A 21,508-nucleotide genomic window follows, 5' to 3' on the forward strand; every position below is an offset into this window, starting at 1 on the left:
CTGTTTGCAGCGATGCCCACGTCCCTTGTTGGGGCCAGCTTGTTTTTCCTTTTTCCGAGACAGGGATACTAACCTGTAATGATACCATTCTTCTCCAGGGGCTCCTGCCAGCTGACCTTGAGGGATGTGTCCAGAATCTCCGTGAAACTCAGATGTCCTACAGCTCCTGGTTCTAGCAATCAAAAATAAAGTCACCCGTTAATACGAGAGCCCCCTTTTCTTTGGGTCAGATGTGTGCAGAAAGTTCTAACTAGGGAAGGGTAGTGGGAGCCCGGGCTGGGGCCCGCAGGCCGGACTCAAAGGAAATGCCAGTAAAAACCCAGAAGAGGGGAGGGAGTTCGAGGTGTAAAAGGCGTCCTGGTTCTGGGCACATAAATTGTTTTATCAGCCGCATCCCAGCCATGCGGAGAACCAAAGACACGCAGGACACTTACACACACCTCCTTCTCCTTGATCTCCTCTAATGAGAGCAAGCAGGCTGGCTGGGTCCTGAAAAGCAGTGGCTAGCACCCAGTGTCCCCGGACATGCCTTGCAGTGAGCGTCTGTCTGGTGTGGGGTCCCTGCTCTGTGCAGCCAGGCCTGCCTACCTCTGGCCGCAGGGCGATGCCTGCAGACCTGACCCAGAGCTCCAGGCTCCCCACCCCTGCTCCCCCCGACGGGCTCCACGGGGCCGGCGCTGTGAGAAAGCTCCAGCAACAATGCGCTCCTTTGCCAGGAGTTTCTTCGTGTGCAGCTGTTCTCTGTGACATAGGAGGGCGGAGGAGAGGCATCGTGCTTTAACGAGGAGCTGCTGGGTTGGAGGCCTGTCCCCGGACGTTAGCTGCTACTCTTAGTTCCTAGTTGTCTTACTGTCCCAACACAAAGTCATTTCTCAGAGGAACTGTCTGCCACTTTGGAAAGCACCCAGAGTAAAAGTCTGAGAGGCCCATCGGGAGGTGAGCCGTCCAAGGTCATGGATATTCAGCTCCAGGGGCCCTGACGAGCCTCCTGCCTGGACCCCTCAACCGCTTTGCAGCTGTGGCGTGCAAGGCCAGGCCCGGTCACAGTGAGGACACGGAGCCCCTGCTTGCAGGCCCTCTCGTGGGGCTGCTTCCTTCCCAGCTCTGTGGGGGCAGGCCTGGGAGGCAGAGGGAAAAGGACGAGCTTTACGGGAGGCTGGAGTCGGGGATGGCCTGGGGATGGCCTGGGGATGGGGGCGAGCGAAGGAGACATGGGCTCCACCGCTGACGGAGCCGGGCGTGGGTCAGCGGGCCATTTCCTGCAGCTGGTGGGGCTGCTGGCTCAGGTTTGCTCTGCTTGCCTCTGCAAGGCCCCACAGGCCTCCCGCTCCCCATGCCCAACTCCAGAGACTGCACTTGACCGAGTCAGGGAGGAAGGAGGGGAGGATAGCGGGGGGCAGAATCAGAGACAAAGGAGGAACAGGAGAGGGAGAGGAGCCAAGGGACACATTTGCTCAGCAGAGACCGATTAAGCACATGTCCCATGCCCAGCGGGGACACCAGGCTCCTCCTGATCGGCCCTTGCCTCGTGACTCCCTGCTCGGGCCCTGAATGTGCTACACCGAGATCTTTTTAATCACATACCACGATGTAATATTTCAAGCTTAAAATTGGAGAGCACGAAGGCAAGGTATCGGTTGTCCTGCCCAAGAGCAGAGTTGGGGGCATCCCCACAGAGAAGCCTCACCCCTGTTTCTGTCGGCCTCGCTTGCCCAGATGGCGGACTCAGTACCTGCTTCTCAGCTGGTACCTGGACAAAGCCTCCTATCACAACTTCTAATTAAAAAAAAAAAAAAAAGATGGTAACAGCCTCAGCAAATACACTCATCTGGGTGAAACTTTCAAGATGTTTTATGGATGAGCTCAAACACCGACAAAGGCCACTCTCTGAGCGGGGGAGATGGTCACATAGAATGGCTGTCGAATCCAGCTCATCTTCCTCCAGGTTTGAGTTTCCAGAAAGACATTCTGGCGGATTTTTGAACGGACTTGTTTTTCTTTCGATTGATAGAGCAGCAAAGAAAGCTTTTTGCTCCTTTTATATATTCTCAGTGTTTCTGCTGCTTGGATTCCTGCCCAAATCTGCTGTCCTCTAGCTCTGCTGGAACCAGCTGACAACATCTAGGCTTAAAATTTATATTTTGTTTCCTCTTTACTGGTTGCCCGCCCTCCCCACCCCACCCCCGAGAGCTTTGGAAAAGGAGGCCTGCGGGATGTGGAGCCAAGGGAGGCGCCCTCAGCCAGAGAGCACGGGGCGGGGGGGGGGGGGGCGTGCCATGCCATCCTCCCTCCCTCAACCTTGCCGTGACATAGTCCATGCACTGAACAGCATCAACAGTCTCCCCAGCTACTGAAAAATGGTGACTCTGTTAGAAAAATTCTAAAAAGATGACATCACTTCCAGTTTTCTCAATTCCCAAGAAAGAAATTTCCAGTTTCTTTTTTTACCTACTAATGGTGGGCAAAAATGCACTTAAGGTTCTGTTTCCTGGTCACGGAGCTTCACGAGATGTCTCCCCACCATGTCTGTCTGCTTGCTTAACTGGCAACAATTGGGATTTTTTTTTTTTTTTTTTTTTTAGCAAACAATTCAGCCAGGAGTCTTCTCTCTTTTCTTTGGAAGAAGTTACCTTCTTCTGCCACTTTGTATTTTTAATAAACATCCTCTGAAAAGTGAAGTCTGATATCCACCTGGACCAGGCTATGGCTTGAGCCGGGGGGGTTGCCCTGGCCTCTTCTTTGAATAAATGTAACAGAGTAACAGAGGAAAACGTGGGCATAATGAAGAGCAACTATAAGGGGGGGTGCTCGTAACATTTGTCCCTATCATTGCCTTCCCCACCCCATCTACCCACCTAAGGGGGCTGGGTTGAGCCTTCCTACGGATGAGTGCAGAAAGTACCCTTCATCCAAGCCAGGCTCCTTCCTCCTCCGGGACCCTGCGCAGGCCCCCTGTGCAGCACCTCTGCACCCTCAGTCCCACACGACCGGGCCAGAGCCCCCCAGGGTCACTCTTCTCTTAGCCCTCTTGTTCTACACTGCCCACCTGATCCCTACAGCGACTTCAGCTGCTTGGGGGGCTTTAACTGCTGGGGACCTTGGAGCTCAGACACCCTGAGGTGGAAGGGATTTCAGGTATTTCCATCTGGGGTTAGACCACATATTCAATTACCTTCCCTAACCCTTTCCTGGAAAGTAGGATCACAATCGCAAATTGTTAGGACCCCCCAACCCACTTGAGACACACGGGCCCAGACGCCCCATAGCTACCACACGCCATGTGCGTCCCAAGTCGGCGGAGCATCCTCACCCGAGACTGCATCCCACACTTTGATTGCTGGCATCATCACTACGCGGTCACATAAACCAAAGCATGTTGAGTCATCGTAGATAATTCCTTCCACCCCTCTATTAATGAGCCTCCAAATTCCCTGCGACATGTCTTACCGCTGTCTCCACAGCATGGGTGTGGGCTCTCTTAATCTTGTGCCTTCTTCCCAGCTTCCTCCACCTTTACCTCCAGCACATCCTCACAAACCCCAGACAGAACTTCCGAAACATGGATTGATTCAAATAACACCCCTCATGGAGAACCTACTGTGGGTCTGTCCAAGTGCCTGAACTTAGCAGTTGAGACTCTCCTGACTCTTGTTTTCTGGAGCTCGTCCCCTCCCCAACCCCCACACGCTGCACCACAGGCTCGACAAACACCTCGCTCGTACTCTCTCATACTCGTGTACTCTCCTTGCCGCTGTGGACACTGTTCCTCCCACCTGGAATGCCCTCAGCCATTGTCTGCATGGAGAACTCATCAGTCAAGACCCAGCTCAGTTGCTACCTCCTCTACAAGACTTACCCGACACCTGATGCTCCTCAACCAGATGCTCTTCGCTGGGCGGCTACAGCCACTTCTCCAGACCTCCCTCCTCGGGGGCACTGGCCTCAGCCACGTCCCTCCCATCCGACCAGGTGAGAAGCTCTACAGGCAGAGGCTCTGCTTACTTATCTTTGCAACCCTTTCAACACCCAGCTGCCTACCTCACACACAGTGGGTGCTCCGCAGACACCCGAATATAAGCGTGCATACTCGTTTCTGTGTTGGACAGATGATGAATGGACTGATCAATCAACATTTAATTATAATATTATCACAGTCAAAACAAGACTTGATAAGATAGGCATACATTTTTTTTTTCTTTAAAAATGGAAAAGCTAAACTTCATCAACCTTCTCCTTTAATCCTAAACTATTGTTGGGGGTGGTATATACAATTTATAATTGAAAACTGGGTTTCACAGCAGAATACACATTATTCCTTTCAAGCACTCATGAAACATTCACCAAGACTGAGCATGTGCTGGGCCATAAAGCAAACTTCAGTAAACTTAAAGGAATTGAAATTGTACAGTGTGCTCTCCGACCATAGTGGAATCAGGCAAGAAATCAGTAGCAGAAAGACAAGAGGAAAATCTCCAAACTAACTAGCACAATTCTAAATAATTCATGGGCCAAACAAGAAGTCTCAGAGGGAACAAAAGCACATAGAACTGAGTGAAAATGAAACACAATATATCAAAATATGTGGGATACAGCTAAAGCAGTGTGGAGAGGAAAATTTATGGCACTGTTTATAAAAGAAATGAGGACAGGCCTCAAATCAATAGTTTAAGTACCTACCGCAAGAAATTAAAAAAGGAAGACCAAAAAACAAACCCAAAGAAAGCAGAAGGAAGGAAATATTAGCAGCAAAGATCAATGAAACTGAAAATCAGAAAACAATGGAGAAAGCTCAATGAAATAAGAAGCTGGTTCCTCAAAAAAAAAAAATCAATAAAATTGACAAATCTCTGGGAAGAATGACAGAAACAGAAAAAGAGATCAGCAATATCGGGGATGAAACAAGAAAGGTGAGGACATCTCCTGCAGCCACGGGATGATACACAGGGAATACTGCCAGCGACATTACACGCACACACTTGACACCTCAGGGGATCGGTTCCCTGGAAAATCACAGACTGCCAACACTCACCCAAGACTAAGCAGACAACAGAATAGTACAATGACTCCTGGAGACACTGAGTTTATAATTAAAATGTCCCTTCCAAAAGAAATACCCAGGCCTAGAGGATTTCACTGGAAAATGCCACCAAACATTTAAAGAAGGATTGACACCAACTTTACACAATCTCTTCCAGAAAGCCAAAGAGGGGCTGGGATGCCTGGGTGGCTCAGTCGGTTGAGCATCTGACTCTTGGTTTCAGCTCAGGTCATGGTCTCGTGAGATCGAGCCCCGTGCCGTGCTTTGTGTTCAGCGCGGAGTCTGCTTAGGATTCTCTCTCCCTCTGCCCCTCCCCCTGCTCATGCACTCTCTCTCTCAAATAAATAAATAAATCGTTAAGAAAAAAAAGAACGAAAGCAGAAGAGGGGGAACACTTCCAAACTTACTCTATGAGACCAGCATTATCCTGACACTACACCAGACGGACAGTAAGTCCAGGAAAATAAAACTGCAGACCAGTATCTCTCGTCAACCTGGATGCAAAAAATCACCCACAAAGTTATTAGCAAACAAAATCCAACAACATAAGCAATAATTACGAACTAGGACCAAGTGGGATCTCCTCCAAGTGTGCGAGGCTGGTTCAACATTTGAAAATCAATCCGCTGTATCAACAACTCACTAAAAAGAAAAACCACACGATCGTATCACCCGATGCAGTTGCAGCAGCTGACAAAACTGTGTTTCGTAAGGTCGTCATAGTCCAGGGGTGGGGTGAGAGCGGCTGCTAAGCATTATGGGGAGTGTGAGAGGTTAGGGGTCCAAGGAATAGCTTCTCTGAGAAGGAAGTGAGCTCACCAGGAACTCAATGTGCCGGGGTGGGTGCGGAGTTGCCACTTTTGGATGAGGGAGATCTGAGCGTATCTGTGGGCTGACAACCGGTCAGACTCTTCATCCTCTGAGAGAGGAACTGGGGTGAGAACAGAGGGGCCCCGATATGGAAGCAGAGGAGGAGGAAGCTCATCTTGGACAGCCTTGACCTCTGTAAATGCCACCTGGGTGAGTACAGCGAAGCCAAGGCCTTGGGGAGCAGGTCTGGCTGGGCCACGGCACCCTCAGTGGCACAGGAGGCCGGCCACATCCAGAGCCCCGTGGCCGGGACCGGAGGAAGCCAGAAGACAGGCAAGTGGCAGCCCCGGGTGACTTTTTTTTAAAACATATACTAGTTTCAATTCTCCTTATAAAGAGAGTACATACCCACTGTAGAAATGAGAATATGTGGCAAAATCCAAACGAAAATGTAGAAAATACGCATGATCACACCACATAGAATAACAACTGTCTGAAGTGTGACATGTTTCTTTCAAGGTTTTTTGTCATCTCATGTAGTTTTATACAAGTGTGTTTTTATAAAATTTGGATCTCCTATAGTTTTGCATATTATTTTTTTCACCTAACAACTAGATCATGACTATTTTCTCTAAAAACTTTTTAATAATGACAAAATATTTAGTATACTGTCATTCCATAATTTTTAAAATTACACCCCTGTGGAACATTTGCATGTTTTTCTTTTTTTTCCAGTTACAAATAAATGCAATGAGCCTTCCCCTATTCAAGTGTTGGTGCACATCTGTGGTCATTTTCTCAGAGAGCTTCACTAGATAATGTTTTCTGCAGGTGTCAGCTGGCCTGAGGGCAGAGAAGGAGGTGGTCTGAACTGAGCAGATGGGGACGATGCCACGTGAAGGTGCTCAGAGGGGCTGGGCTGAGCCGCCCCAGGGAGGGTCAGGGAAGGCACAGCCAGGAGGCCTGACGGGGCATTCAAGAAGAAGGTAAGGGGATCTGGCAAGATGGTGGAGGAGATCTTAGTTTGGTATGGTCCCAGGAATTCAGCTAGATTGCTATCAAATCATTCTGAACACCTGTGAACACAACCAGAGATGTAAGAAAAGAATAGTTGCAATTCTACAAATAAAAAGGTGACTCTTTCTGCAAGGTAGGAGATGTGGAGAAGTGAATCCGAGGCAATATATCGGAAGATAAGCCATAGGGGGAGGGAGCCTCCATCAGCCAGCACTGGAAAGTGATAGAGCAGCGGAGCACAAAATCAGAACTTTTAGAAGTCTGCTCCAGTGAAGGATGCCGCTACCTGAAAGGCGCTCAGGCAACCAAGTGGGGCAGAACCCTAGGTGGGACAGTGTGGTCTCAGGAACCCCAGGGTCCCAGGAAGACTGGGGGTGCCTTAGTGTGGCAGAGCTCCCAGGCATCAGAGCAGGGAAGCCGGCTGCAATCAGCGAGCCCAGGAGTGGGCTCTCAGCTCGGGGTTGACATATACTGCGAACTGTGGCACAGTCGGGTGACTGCTCTCCGAGCAGGGGCCCAGCAAGCGGCAGGACCTCGGCAAGACCCTCCCCCTCTCCCCCCCGGGGAGGAGTGGGGCGAGTGAGCACCACAGGAGTCTGCAGGGTTTGGAGACGCAAAGCGAGGTCACGTGCCTGAGATAGAAATGCTTGGAGTGGAGCCAGAGACCAGGGAGAGAGGAGGGATTGGCTGCTTTTCCCTGAGGGCTCACTAAGGAGTGGGGCCCCAAGCTTTTGGCTCCAGGGCCAGAGATTGGAAGGACACCATTTTCATTCTCATCCTCTAGAATGGCACAGAAAGCCTTCAGAGAACAAAAGCCACCTAGAGCAATCCAGAGCAAATTATTTAGCCTGGCCCCCTGTCAAGGGCGGTACAATTCCTCCTCTGGCAAAGACACTTGGGAATCAGCGCAATAGGCCCCTCACCCCAGAAGATCAGCAAGAACATCCAGCCAAGACCAACTTTACGGATCAGTGAGAACTGCAAAACTCCAGTGCTAGGGGGAAAAGAATATATAGAATTCGTGATTTTTTCCCCACAACTCTTTAGTCTTTCAATTTTATTTTTTTCTCCTTCCTTTTTTAACCAATGTCTTATTTTATCAACTCTTTTTTAAAATCTTTTTTAATTTTCATTTTTACACTTGCATTCTACCTTTTCATTGTATTTAATTTTATTTGCATGTGTGTGTGTACATATATATAGAAAAACTTATATAAGTTTTCTTTCTTCACAATTTTGGGATGCAGCTTCTTCGAATAAACAGACCAAAATACACACGAGATCCAGTGTATTGCTATGTTCTGCTCACCTGTCTGATTATATTCTTTTTTTTGTTTGGTTTTTTGTTTTGGGTCTCTTCTGATTTGTTTAGTCTATATTTCTCTGGGGTCATTGTTGCCGTTTTAGTATTTTGTTCTCTCGTTCATGTAAATTCTTCTCTGGACAGAATGACAAGATGGAAAAACTCATCTCAAAAAACAGAACAAGAGGCAGTACTGACAGCCAGGGACCTAATCAATATGGACGTAAGTAAGACGTTAGGACTAGAGTTCGGAATGACGATTACACAGGTACTGGCTGGGCTTGAATAAAGCATAGAAAACACTAGAGAATCCTTTTCTGGAGAAATAAAATCTAGTCAAGTCAAAATCAAAAAGGCTATTAATGAGGTGTAATAAAAAATGGAGGCTCTAACTACAATGGAGGCAGAAGGGAGAATGAGTGATATAGAAGACCAAATGATGGAGAACAAAGAAGCTGAGAAAAAGAGAGATAAACAACTACTGGATCACGAGGGGAGAATTCAAGAGATAAATGATACCATAAAGTGAAACAATATTAGAATAATGGGGATCTCAGAAGAAGAGGAAAAGGGGGGAAGAAGGTATACTGGAGTAAATTATAGCAGAAAATCTGGTGAGGGAAACAGGCATTCAAGTCCAGGAGGTACAGAGAACCCCCCTCAAAATCAATAAAAATAGGTCAACACCTCAACATATAATAGGGAAGCTTGCAAATCTCAGAGACAAAGAGAAAATCCTGAAAGCAGCTCGGGACAAGAGGTTTGTAAGCTACAAGGGTAGAAACATTAGACTGGCAGCAGATCTATCCGCGGAGACCTGACAGGACAGAAAGGACTGGCATGATATATTCAGGGTACTAAGTGAGAAAAACATGCAGCCAAGAATACTTGATCCAGAAAGGATGTTATTGAAAATAGAAGGAGAGATAAAAAGCTTCCAGGACAAACTAAAAGAATCTGTGACCGCTAAACCAGTCCTGCAAGAAATATTAAAGGGGATCCTTTAAATGAAGACAGAGCCCCAAAGTAACATAGACCAGAAAGGAAGAGAGACAATATACAGAAACAGTGACTTTCCAGGTAATACAATGGCAGTAAATTCATGTCTTTCAATAGTTACTCTGAATATAAGTGGGCTAAATGCCCCAATCAAAAGACACAGGCTATCAGATTGGATAAAAAAGCAAGACCCATTGATATGTTGTCTTCAAGAGACTCATTTTAGACCCAAGGACACCTCCAGATTGAAAGAAAGGGGGTAGAAAATCATTTACCATGCTAAGGGACATCAAAAGAAAGCTGGGGTAGCAATCCTTATGTCAGACAAATTAGATTTTAAACCAAAGACTGTAATAAAAGATGAGGAAGGACACTATCATAATTAAAGGGTCTATCCAGCAAGAATATCTAACAATTGTAAATATTTATGTCCCTAACATGGGAGCAGCCAATTACATAAACCAATTAATAACAAGATTAAAGAAACACATTGATAATTATACAATAATAGTAGGGGATTTTAACACCCCACTCACTGCAGTGGACAGATCATCTAAGCAGAAGATGAACAAAGAAACAAGGGCTTTGAATGACACACTGGATCAGATGGATTTCACAGATATATACAGAGCATTCCATCCTAAAGCAACAGAACACACATTCTTCTCAAGTACACATGGAACATTCTCCAGAAGAGATCACATACTGGGATACAAATCAGGTCTCAACCAGTACCAAAAGACTGGGATCATTCCCTGCATATTTAAGACCACAATGCTTTGAAACTGGAACTCGGTCACAAGAGGAAATTTTGAAAAAAACTCAAATACATGGAGGCTAAAGATCATCCTACTAAAGAATGAATGGCTCAACCAGGAAATTAAAGAAGAATTTTAAAATTCATGGAAACAAATGAAAATGAAAACACAACTGTTCAAAACCTTTGGGATGCAGCAAAGGTGGTCCTAAGAGGGAAGTATATAGCACTACAAGCCTTTCTCAAGAAATGAGAAAGATCTCTAATACACAACCTAACCTTACACCTTAAAGGAGCTGGAGAGAGAACAGCAAATAGAACCTAAACCCAGCAGGAGAAGAGAATTAATAAAGAACAGAGCAGAAACCAGGGAAATAGAAACCAAAAGAACAGTAGAATAGATCAACGAAACTAGGAGCTGGTTCTTTGAAAGAATTAATAAGATTGATAAACCCCTGGCCAGACTTATCAAAAAGAAAAGAGAAAGGACCCAAATAAATAAAGTCAAGAATGAAAGAGGAGAGATCACAACCAACACCAAAGAAATACAAACAATAAGAACATATTATACTATAAGAACATATTATAAGAATGTATTATGCGCAACTATATGCCAACAAATTAGGCAACCTGGAAGAAATGGATGCATTCCTAGAGATGTATAAACTACCAAAACTGAAACAGGAAGAAATAGAAAACCTGAACAGACCCATAACCAGCAAGGAAGTTGAAGCAGTAATCAAAAATCTCCCAACAAACAAGAGTCCAGGGCTGGATGGCTTCCCAAAGGAATTCTACCAAACATTTAAAGAAAAATTAATACCCATTCTTCTGAAGCTGTTTCAAAAAACAGAAATAGAAGGAAAACTTCCAAACTCTTTCTATGAGGCCAGTGTTACCTTGATCCCCAAACCAGATAAAGACCCCACCAAAAAAGGAGAATTACAGACCAATATGCCTGATGAACACGGATGCCAAAATTCTCGCCAAGATACTAGCGAATAGGATCCAACAGTACATTAAAAGGACTATTCACCACGACCAAGTGGGATTTATTCCTGAGCTGCAGGGGGTGGTTCAACATCCTCAAATCAATCAACATGATACACTACATTAATAAAAGAAAGGACAAGAACCATATGGTCCTCTCAATAGATGCAGAAAAAGCATTTGACAAAGTACAGCATCCTTTCTTGATTAAAACTCTTCACAGTGTAGGGATAGAGGGAACATATCTCAATATAATAAAAGCCATATACAAAAAGCCCACAGCAAATATCATTCTCAGTGGGGAAAAACTGAGAACTTTTCCCCTAAGTTCAGGAACATGACAGGGCTGTCCACTATCACCACTGTTGTGCAACATAGTACTAGAAGTCCTAGCCTTAGCAATCAGACAACAAAAAGAAATAAAAAGTATCCGAATCTGCAAAGAAGTCAAACTCTCACTGTTCGCAGATGACATGATACTGTATGTGGAAAACCCAAAAGACTCCACCCCAAAATTGCTAGAACTCATACAGGAATTCAGTAAAGTGGCAGGATATAAAATCAATGCACAGAAATCAGTTGCATTCCTATACACTAACAATGAGACAGAAGAGAGAGAAATTAAGGAGCTGATCCCATTTACAACTGCACCCAAAACCGTAAGATACCTAGGAATACACCAAGGCAAAGAGGCAAAGGGTCTGTACTCAGAAAACTATAGAACACCCATGAAAGAAATTGAGGAAGACACAAAGAAATGGAAAAACGTCCTATGCTCATGGACTGGAAGAACAAATATTGTTAAAATGTCTATGCTACCTAGAGCAATCTATACATTCAAAGCACTCTCTATCAAAATACCATCAACTTTTTTCACAGAGCTGGAACAAATAATCCTAAAATTTATATGGAACCAGAAAAGACCCCAAATAGCCAAAGGAATGTTGAAAAAGAAAACCAAAGCTGGGGGCATCACAATTCTGGACTTCCAGCTCTATTACAAACCTGTCATCATCAAGACGGTATGGTACTGGCACAAAAACAGACACACAGATCAATAGAACAGAATAGAAAACCCAGAAATGGACCTTCAACTCTATGGTCAACTAATCTTTGAGAAAGCAGGAAAGAATGTCCAATGGAAAAAGACAGTCTCTTCAACAAATGGTGCTGGGAAAACTGGACAGCCACATGCAGAAGAAGGAAACTGGACCATTTCCTTACACCATACACAAAAATAAACTCAAAATGGATGAAAGACCTAAATGTGAGACAGGAATCCATCAAAATCCTCAAGCAGAACACAGGCAGCAACCTCTGTGACCTTGGCCGCAGCAACTTCTTGCTAGACACATCTCTGATGGCAAAGGAAACAAAGGCAAAAATGAACTATTGGGACTTCATCAAGATAAAATCTTTTGCACTACAAAGGAAACAGTCCACAAAACCAAAAGACAACCCACAGAATGGAAGAAGATATTTGCAAATGTCTTCTCAGATAAAGGGCTAGTATCCAAAATCTATAAAGAACTTATCAAACTCAACACCCAAAGAACAAATAATCCAATCATGAAACGGGCAGAAGATGTGAACAGACATTTCTCCAAAGAAGACATCCAAATGGCCAACAGACACATGAAAAAATGCTCGACATCACTTGGTATCAGGGAAATACAAATGAAAACCACAATGTGATACCACCTCACACCAGTCAGAATGGCTAAAAGTAACAAGTCAGGAAATGACAGATGTTGGTGAGGATGTGCAGAAAGGGGAACCCTCCTACACTGTTGGTGGGAATGCAAGCTGGTGCAGCCACTCTGGAAAACAGTATGGAGGTTCCTCCAAAGTTGGAAATAGAGCTACCCTATGACCCAGTGATTGCACTACTAGGGATTTACCCCAAAGATACAAATGTAGTGATCTGAAGGGTCACCTGCACCCCAATGTTTATAGCAGCGATGTCCACAATAGCCAGACTATGGGAAGAGCCCAGATCCATCGACAGATGAATGGATAAAGAAGATGTGGTGTATATATATATACAATGGAATACTACTCAGCCATCAGAAAAAAAAAAAAAAAGAAATCTTGCCATTTGCAATAATGTGGATGGAACTAGAGGGTATTATGCTGAGCGAAATAAGTCAGATCAGAGAAAGACAATTATCAATATGATTTCACTTATATGCGGAATTTAAGAAACAAAACGGAGGAGTGTAGGGGAAAGGAGGGGAAAAATAAAACAAGATGGAATCAGAGAGGGAGACAAACCTAAGAGACTCCTGATCATATGAAACAACCTGAGAATTGCTGGAGGGGAAGGGGTAGGGGATGGGGTCACTGGGTGATGGACATTAAGGAGGGCATGTGATGTCATGAGCACTGGGTGTCATATAAGACTGATGAATCACTGACCTCTACCTCTGCAACCAATGATACACTGTATGTTAATTAATTGAATTTAAATTAAAAAAAAGAATATTGGAACAAAAAAAAAAAGAAGAAGAAGGTAAGGGGACTGCAAGTTGAAATCTGGGGGAAGAGAAGTCCAGCAAGACCACAGGTGGACCACATGGCTAAGACCAGACTGTTTCCCTGGCCCTCTGAACTCTTTCCGCTAACCTGGCTTCCAGTTCCAGGGACCACCTTCCACTGCTCATTACCAATACTTCCCACTGACTTATCTCCCCAGGGTGCACAGACTGCAAACACTCTGAGGACACGGACATTCCTGATGACCCCCCTCGGCCCCCTCCCAGCACAGGATATGACAACGGTCTGGACCTTCCTGACACCTGACTTGTGACTGTTGAGAAGACACATGGTGGAGGAATACTCACTGTCTTCATGAGTCCATACGAGCTGAGGCGTGCTTGGAGGCCCATCCCCTGGAGTGGTGAAACACAGAACTGAGGTGAAGTAAGCAGTGAACTTCTGCAGGTTCGTTATATACCCGTGGTGGACTCCGTGGAAATCTGGCGCGATGGTGACCATAGTGGTGGCCTCAGGGGCCTCAGCTGGCCAAGCGAGGAGCTGTGATGGGACAGGTTGAGAAAGAGATCCTTTTTAACTGCACACCTTCACTCTTGAGTCTGTATCAGGATTTTTATTTTGTGATTAATATATCTTCAAAGAAAGCAAAGTCATGATTAAGAAACTCCATAAATGCTACATTTTATGATCCCACTTAAAAATATGGAGTTGAAAGGATCTCTCACAGATAATTAAACACAAATATGTACCTGTACATATATTTTATACATGTATATATAAATATCTACTTTAACCCATGTTGGAATATCAGACACTCCTCAAACCTTCACTTTCTCCTCACCTAAAGATGTTGCAGAACGTAATGTTTTTTAACACTAAGCAATAAACACAAAACCATCTTTATTTGACTTAATCAGTATAATGAAACATAAACGCAAATATCAATGAAACATGAACACAGATATTTTTTTAGCTAGCACCTACTCTGCTGCAAAGAGAAGCCCCTGATTCAATGGGAAGGAATCTTTATTATTTACGATTTATGTCACACTAGTTTTCCGAAAAGAATTTTAGGAGATCAATTACAATTTTAAAGAAATATAGTACATATACACTTTCCAAGGGAAGTTGTTTTAATGTTCGGGCAACATTATGTATGAGTGTGACTTTTAATTCCTTTGACACCAAACATTTCCAGGGTTAATTAGGTTTGAGGTTGATATGCTGTGGGACACAAAGCGTATTTTTATATAAATCAAACCAACACTGAGCCATCGAATGAATGCTCTGGTCTTGCCAATAAGATTTGACAGGAAAGTCAAGGAGGCAAAATCATCTTGGTTGATCAACATGATTTTCTTTCAAAAAGGCTTCTGAGTGTAGATTCCTCTGGGGAATCTAAAAGGAAAAGAAAAGGCAGGGCGAATTTCTAGCTGCATCTGCCTTTCTAGTGAAAACAAAAAAGTGTTTCTGTAAGTTGAATCCAAATGGGCAAAAAAAAGTGAACCAAGTGTCTAAGGAAATAATACTCTTTGAATCTGAAATTACCAAGAATTCAAGCAGACCACATGGAGTCCTTTCTCCATCAAGATCTCCCCTGAGTTTACCTGCTACTGCAGGACATTAGTGACTATGCTGTAGGTAAAATCAAGGTGGGACCCCAAGTCCAACCAGAAGCTGATCTAGAAGGCAGGATGGACTACACTTTTGGAAATTGCATCCAAATGCATCTATGAAGGTCACATATCCTGGTAGCTAAGAACAGAGGGCGGTTGCATAGTGGGACTCTGTGCCTCTAATTCAGGCCAGGTAGGTGCCCTCAATTCACTGGTCTTGGTTCTATGAACAGAACTCTCCTTGAAGTTGAGACGGGGAGAGAGTAAATATCTTTACCTGATAGAAATATCATTCCCTTGATCTAGCGCCCTTTGTTCTAAGGCTGGGCTCTTCCGAGAGGACTCTTCTCCAGGAAGATGTGGTTTGTACAAATGCTGATTCCAGTCAACCAAGATAGGTTTTCCACTGCTAATTTTTAAATGGATGGCTTTTCTCAAAAGAAATTGCTCTGTTACATATGAACCACCCACTTGAAAACTAATAATGTGAGTTTCTGAACCAGTAGAGCAGATAAGACCTTGGATAAATGGTGACCCCCACCCCCACCACCAAAGCCAACACACTCGGTAAATTGATACAATGGGTTCTCCATGAAATGAGGAGTGGGCAGCCTTCTCATTGGTCACAAGACCATGACAGACCAGGACGGCCACCCAGGACTCTGAACTAAGTCTGTGTACCTTGTATCCCTGGTTGATGCCGTTGATGAACTGCTGAGGTGGAGGGTTCCAGAGGAACTGGATGGTTGTGGAATTCACAGCTTCCATCTGCACGTTCTGTGGGGGTGCAGTAGGCACTGTTCCAAGGCCGTCGTGGAAGACAGCAAAACAAACGGTAGGAGGCCCAGTAGGGAGAAGAGATGAGAAAGAAACTCTTAGCTGCCACTCATGATTCACAGGCCATTACGGCATTGACAATAGGGAAGTGTGACGAATGTTTCCGGAAGCTAATAGTGGCATTACAAAGAAAAAGAACTGGGGCCATTTCCCATTTTCTGCTGGAGAATTCTTTAAGGCATGGGCAGAAAAGTGGACTGGATCATCTCATTCCACTGGTGAGGCTTTCCCAGGAATCCCCAGGTAAATAGTTAATGAGAGCTTTCTCTGGTTCGTTTCTCAGTTACTCAGGGTTTGAGATCCAGGCAAGGTTTCACTGAGAGACCCCCTCCCCCACTAGGTACCACTGTGTTTCAAGACCATTTATCCTCCATCTGGAAAAAAAAAAGCATCCCCTCCCATATGGATTGTTCACTCATTTGGAGGCTAAATTTCTCTGTCTGTCACAGGGACCACCATTTTGTCTTTCTGTTATTGACCAGCTATACGCTTGCCAAATGGCCTGCCTTCCAGAAGTCATGATCTCGGGGAGATACTCATGTAACGGAAGCAGGCACATCGCTCTCTGGAGCAGTGGACGCCCAGGACAGAGCAGCCGAATCTGTCCGAGGAAAGCACAGATGGCCGCGGTCAGGAGGCACCTGCACTGGTTCTGGAAGAAAGTGCAGTTGTCTGAAGAGGGAAGGGCCTTGCGAAAGGCTTTCTCCATTGGGAAGATGGAGTGAGGCCTGGCGTTATAAAACCCTGGCGTACCATGGGAAAAGAGTGAGCATGGCTAGACATGGGGCACACGTGGGCAGCTGGGCTGAGGATGTGGGTGGGTCGGGTTGGGCACTGTCTCCTCAAACACAGTGGTTGGTAACATACACGGTGGGCCACGGGGAATCCAGAGTGTTTTGAAAAAGGCAGTGATGTGACATGGCTAGCTGTTAGAGGACAAGGACCTTTGTGGCCTCAAAGGAGGGGACCAGCCCACGGGCTGTGACATCCAACTCTCTGAAGAAGAAGGTCCGTGTCCTTTAGGAGCTTGTTTCAAAAATAAGACAAAGAAGCCAATAAGATCCTTTGGCTCCAGCTAAAGAAATAAAGACAACAGTCTCCTGAAACGGAGCATATGGGGACAGAGCATGGTTCTGTTAAAGATGACTAAGCCTCTCATTATTCTCTTCTTCAAAAGCCCATCTCATTAGGCAGAAGTGAAAAAAGCATAAAATTCCCCCAAGCCCCTCAAGTGTACTCTTCAAGTCACGCTTTTTTCCTGTCCTCTCTGGACTCTGGCTGTGATATTCCTCGGTCCCTGCCTCTGCAAGTCGGCAAGCAAACGGTCCGTTTCCCCACTCCGCATTTTTGAATTAAAAAAAAAAAAAAAGGGCCGGGGGGATCACAGTGCCTGTAGGATGTAGAACGCTGGGAAGAATGTCACATCTGAGAATAAGAAGAAGCTGAACTAACTACAAAATCTTAACTTCTCTTGAGCCCGAAGGAAATCCGAGGTCAACGGGGCCACCGAGTAGTCTGGAATGTTGAGAAAAGACGGGCCTCTTGGAGGGGAGACCATGTGGGTGCTGGCTCGCCTGGGACGGAGCAGGAGAGAGGATGAGGGATACTGTACGGCCTGGTAGGGAAAACTCAGCTGAAATCCCTAATGAAGTGCTAGTGGCTGAATGGGGGCGGGCAGCGGAGGGCAGAGTGCTTGGGGGCTGTGGATGCCCAGACAAGTTCAATAGTACAGAGACACAAAGGAGGGAGTTACAAGGGCTTTCTCATCGGAAGCCAAGTGAGCCAGGAGCCATGGAGTGACATGTTTCAAGTACTGATGGGAAAATCTATGGTCCCAGGGTCCTTGTCCTGGGGAAGCATCATAAAGACGTCATCAGGAAGACGGAAAACACTGTGAAAAACACTGGAGGAATGTGATATCAGATGGACACTGAAGCTGTAGATCTATGCAGGGAAATGGGTGATTTCCAGAACCGGTTAAGACGAGGATAGGTAGAATATATTTTTCTTATTTTTGACTCACTCTCAAATATAGCTGACTGTTTAAAGCAACAATTTAGAACCTCACTTTAAAGGCGAAGACACAAAGAGCTTACAAATAAAAGAACAGAAAAATGCATGCCAAAAACATAACTGCTCTGGAGTACAGAGGGGCAGCACAGGGGGATCTTGGGGGTTACAGAGATCGTCTATCTTGATCACGGTTGTGATTGCGGATGGTGTGCGTCTATCCAAACATATACGACTGTACACTAAAAAGGGGGGATTTGTATCATTTTCTGTAAATTATATCACAGGAAATCTGACTTTTAAAAACTGCTGCAAACTCTTTGATGCTTTTCTCCCACTGAGGGGTGATGTCTGGGTCTGGGCCCCTTGCGCGCGGGCTCCTTGAATACCCTGACCTGTGGAATACCACCCAGGCCTTGCTGAGCCTGAAGCTCCTATTCTCCAGAACCAGCCTCTCTGGGAGCACCCCGAGCAGCCCTGTAAGAAGTCCAGGACCCTGACAGCAGCTTGCAGTCTCAGGGGGGCCCAGCCTTGTAGCTTTCCCTGCTGAGGCCGAGACATGTGAGTGGATCCACGCCCCCCCCCCGCCCCGCCCCCCAGCCCAGCTGCCAGTGGACTGAGGAGCTACCTGTTCAGGCCTGCTCCAGTTCCTGGCCCACAGCACCGTGACATATAAGAGAACGCTGCTGGTCTTAAACCTCCAATTCTCTCAGGGAGAGGGAAGAAAAGTATGGGGGGTGACTAGGAGGAGACTTGGAAGTGTTGGGCTTTTTCTCCCGGAAGCCACGCTCGCGGGGATAGAGGAATGCATCGCTCTCTGAAGGCTTCCTTCTGGGGTCTCGTGGGCCCAGTCACTGACTCTAGAATTCCATAAAACGTTCCCATCCAATGTTGTGATATTCTCTAGATGACCTAACACTGATCTAACACTTCTAAAAACTTGGCATTTTGCATAAGTTAAATTAAGCAATGATGTCTTAGTGCCCTAAGGGGACGTCTTGCATCTCTGCATTGCTTTGGTGCAACGTAACAGGAAGCTGATGCTCTCCTGGGTCGGGCTGTTCATCCTCACGTCAGCGCGTCTCTTCGCCTGCCGTCGTCTCAGCAAAACCCCAGGGAGCTGGGCTGACCCAGTCAAGAAGGCAGTTCCTTCTTATTCCCTGGAGTCACGTAAAACCAGGAGGTAAGTATGGCTCTGCCAGCTGCATCCTCGCTTCAAAGCTCATGGAGCTGGATGCACGTTCCTTCTCAAAGTCCCAGGAAGGAGGTTTTGGAGCCTCCTTTGGATGCTAGAGGTTCCTATCTCTTGCCCGCCTGGGGCTTTGTCCAAAAAAATCACCAGCTGTCCTAGCCACCCCTCAGCTTCTTGTCGCCCTAATTGTTGTCATCGGAAATGACTCACAAATATGTAGACGATGGAATTAAAAATTCCCTAGAATGAGAGAAGGAGCTACAGCCAAGAAATCCTTCTCGACAGTGCTTCCCACAGAGGCTGAAAGGCCTTAATTATTGAGGGCCGTGGAAGTCTCCTCTTGTGAGGAAAGGCAAGGGCCTCGCTCCTAGGTCGGACTTCTCTGCAGTCTTCACAGGAGAGCTTAGGGAAGCGGGGGCCTCCCAGTGCTCTGAATAAGGCCCCCACAGACATTTTTCTCCCCAGATAATTAGCATTTCAAGTGCAGTCCTTTCCTTGTCCCTAACTGCAGGCCTTGAAGAGGTCTGGTAAAGTGACAGGTGTTATGCTCTTCTGTGGTTTTCATTGCTCAAAAAAAGAAAAAAAAAAATCCATTTTTTTTCTAGATGATTCCCCCTGCACTGATCCTAGGATGCTCTCAGTCTTAAATTCAACAGAGCTTAAATGCTGTGTTGATTCTCCCAGCCAAGGACAAGGAGCTCTGTCGTGAGCACCCAGCACCCACGGGCACCTAATGACTACAGTGCATGGATGGAGAAACCACATGAGCAATTTTAGAAACAGGAACTGATCCGTTATAGGAAATCTGTGGCTGGGATAAAGCGATGGCCGAAGGTGGGATTTCTTGGAATGGGCATGTAGGAGGCACCACAGGGCAGGGAGGCCCAGTCAGGTGCCTCCGATGGGCTACATCAGCACCAGAGTTACTGATGTCTCTCGATTCTTCCTTGTCGTCAACTGCTGCTCACAGCCACCGAAAAGTTTACAACTGTTAAATTACATTCGACAACTTTACCTGTGCATCATATATTGCTAAGTGAAAGGAGCCAGTTTAAAAGGGCTCCATAGTGTGTGATTCCAACTAGAAGACACTCTGGAAAAAGCAAAACTGTGGAGGTGGTCCATTAGTGGCTGTCAGGAGAGGGGAGGGAGGGGGATAGGAGCACAGAGGATTTTTTAGGGCAGTGCAACTATTGCGTATGATGTCATAATGGACGCATGTCATTACACTTTCATCAAAACCCACAGGGCACACGGCACCGAGAGTGAACCCCAATGTGAACTACGGATTGTGGGTGCCAGCGATCTGTCGCTGGAGACTGTAAAAGATGGACCCCTCTGCTGGGTGGTGCTGATGGTGGGGGTGCCGTGATGGGGAGGGGTGAGAGGTACATGGGAAATCTTTGCACCCTCTGCTCAGTTTTGCTGTGAACTTAAAACTGCTCTAAAAACTAAAGTCTATTTAAAACACAAAACTAGCCATGACTTTGCTAGACGCTTTCCGAATCCAGTTCTTGTTACCCGCTTTCCACGGAGCATCTGCAGGGAGGCCCCAGAGCAGCAAAACGGAACGGCACCCTCCCTGACATCCCCACCGGCCCATCCTCCCAAGGTCACTTTTACGTTCATTGCAAGTTGCTTATCATCAGTGGATTTTGTTGTTGCTGTTAAGTGTGTATGGATTTTTTTTTTTCAAACAATTTGCCAGCATTTTCACCCGGTCATACACAGAGGGCGTGTGAGATTATGCTTATTTCCTGATGCTAGAGGTTCGCTGGTAAGATATGAAAGATTTTTTAAAAATTTCCTTCTTCCTCCTTCCCTTCCCTTCTTCAGGAAGATCAGATTCTTGATGGATTTTAAAACGAATCTTTGGTTTTAGAAATATAAAAATGTTTTAAAATAATAAGCTACCTAAATAAATCAACTCAATAAAGAGGACTACAGAGTTTTACAGCTTCAAATAATTGACTTTTTGAAATATTTGGGATCAGAGAGTACATAATTAATATTCATAGGTCATGAATTTTTCAGAATTTTAGGTCTTTAATCAAATAGAAATGAATGTGTCAATATTGCCTAGTGCATGCTTCCTTTTTTGGATTTTTCAACTCAATTCATTTGAAAAACTTAAGAATGCATGCAACCAAAACTTTTTGAAAAGCTGATTTCTGAAGTCATTAAGGCCCACAGTCCACTGTGTACTTTATATTTAAGTATATAAATATTTATTAAAATTATTTATGTCTATATTATTGATTCTATTTTGTATTTATAGAGACATACTTCCACAGCACAATGAACAACTTTCTGATTAAAGGGAGTCATCGGGGGCACCTGAGTGGCTCAGTCAGTTAAGCGTCTGCCTTCGGCTCAGGTCATGATCCCAGGGTCCCGGGGGGGAGTCTGCTTCTCCCTCTCCTTCTACCCCTCCCCTCTGCTC

General features: G+C 45.5%; 1 protein-coding gene across 1 annotated transcript in view; it reads right to left on the reverse strand.

Moving 5' to 3' along the window:
• The window catches only part of SDK1 (sidekick cell adhesion molecule 1), an 876,702-nt gene that overhangs the window by 147,539 nt on the left and 707,655 nt on the right, over window positions 1-21,508 (reverse strand). The window contains exons 18-20 of the mRNA XM_088017186.1: window positions 15,708-15,823; window positions 13,758-13,950; window positions 74-172 (exon numbers count right to left, since the gene is read on the reverse strand). Coding sequence (XP_087873312.1) covers window positions 74-172; window positions 13,758-13,950; window positions 15,708-15,823 — 408 coding nt within the window. The remainder of the gene's footprint in view (window positions 1-73; window positions 173-13,757; window positions 13,951-15,707; window positions 15,824-21,508) is intronic.

This window comes from Eumetopias jubatus, unplaced genomic scaffold, assembly GCF_037043125.1.
Source record: "Eumetopias jubatus isolate StellerSeaLion01/CBP00866 unplaced genomic scaffold, mEumJub1_p1.0 scaffold_12, whole genome shotgun sequence".
Taxonomy (NCBI): Eukaryota; Metazoa; Chordata; class Mammalia; order Carnivora; family Otariidae; genus Eumetopias; species Eumetopias jubatus.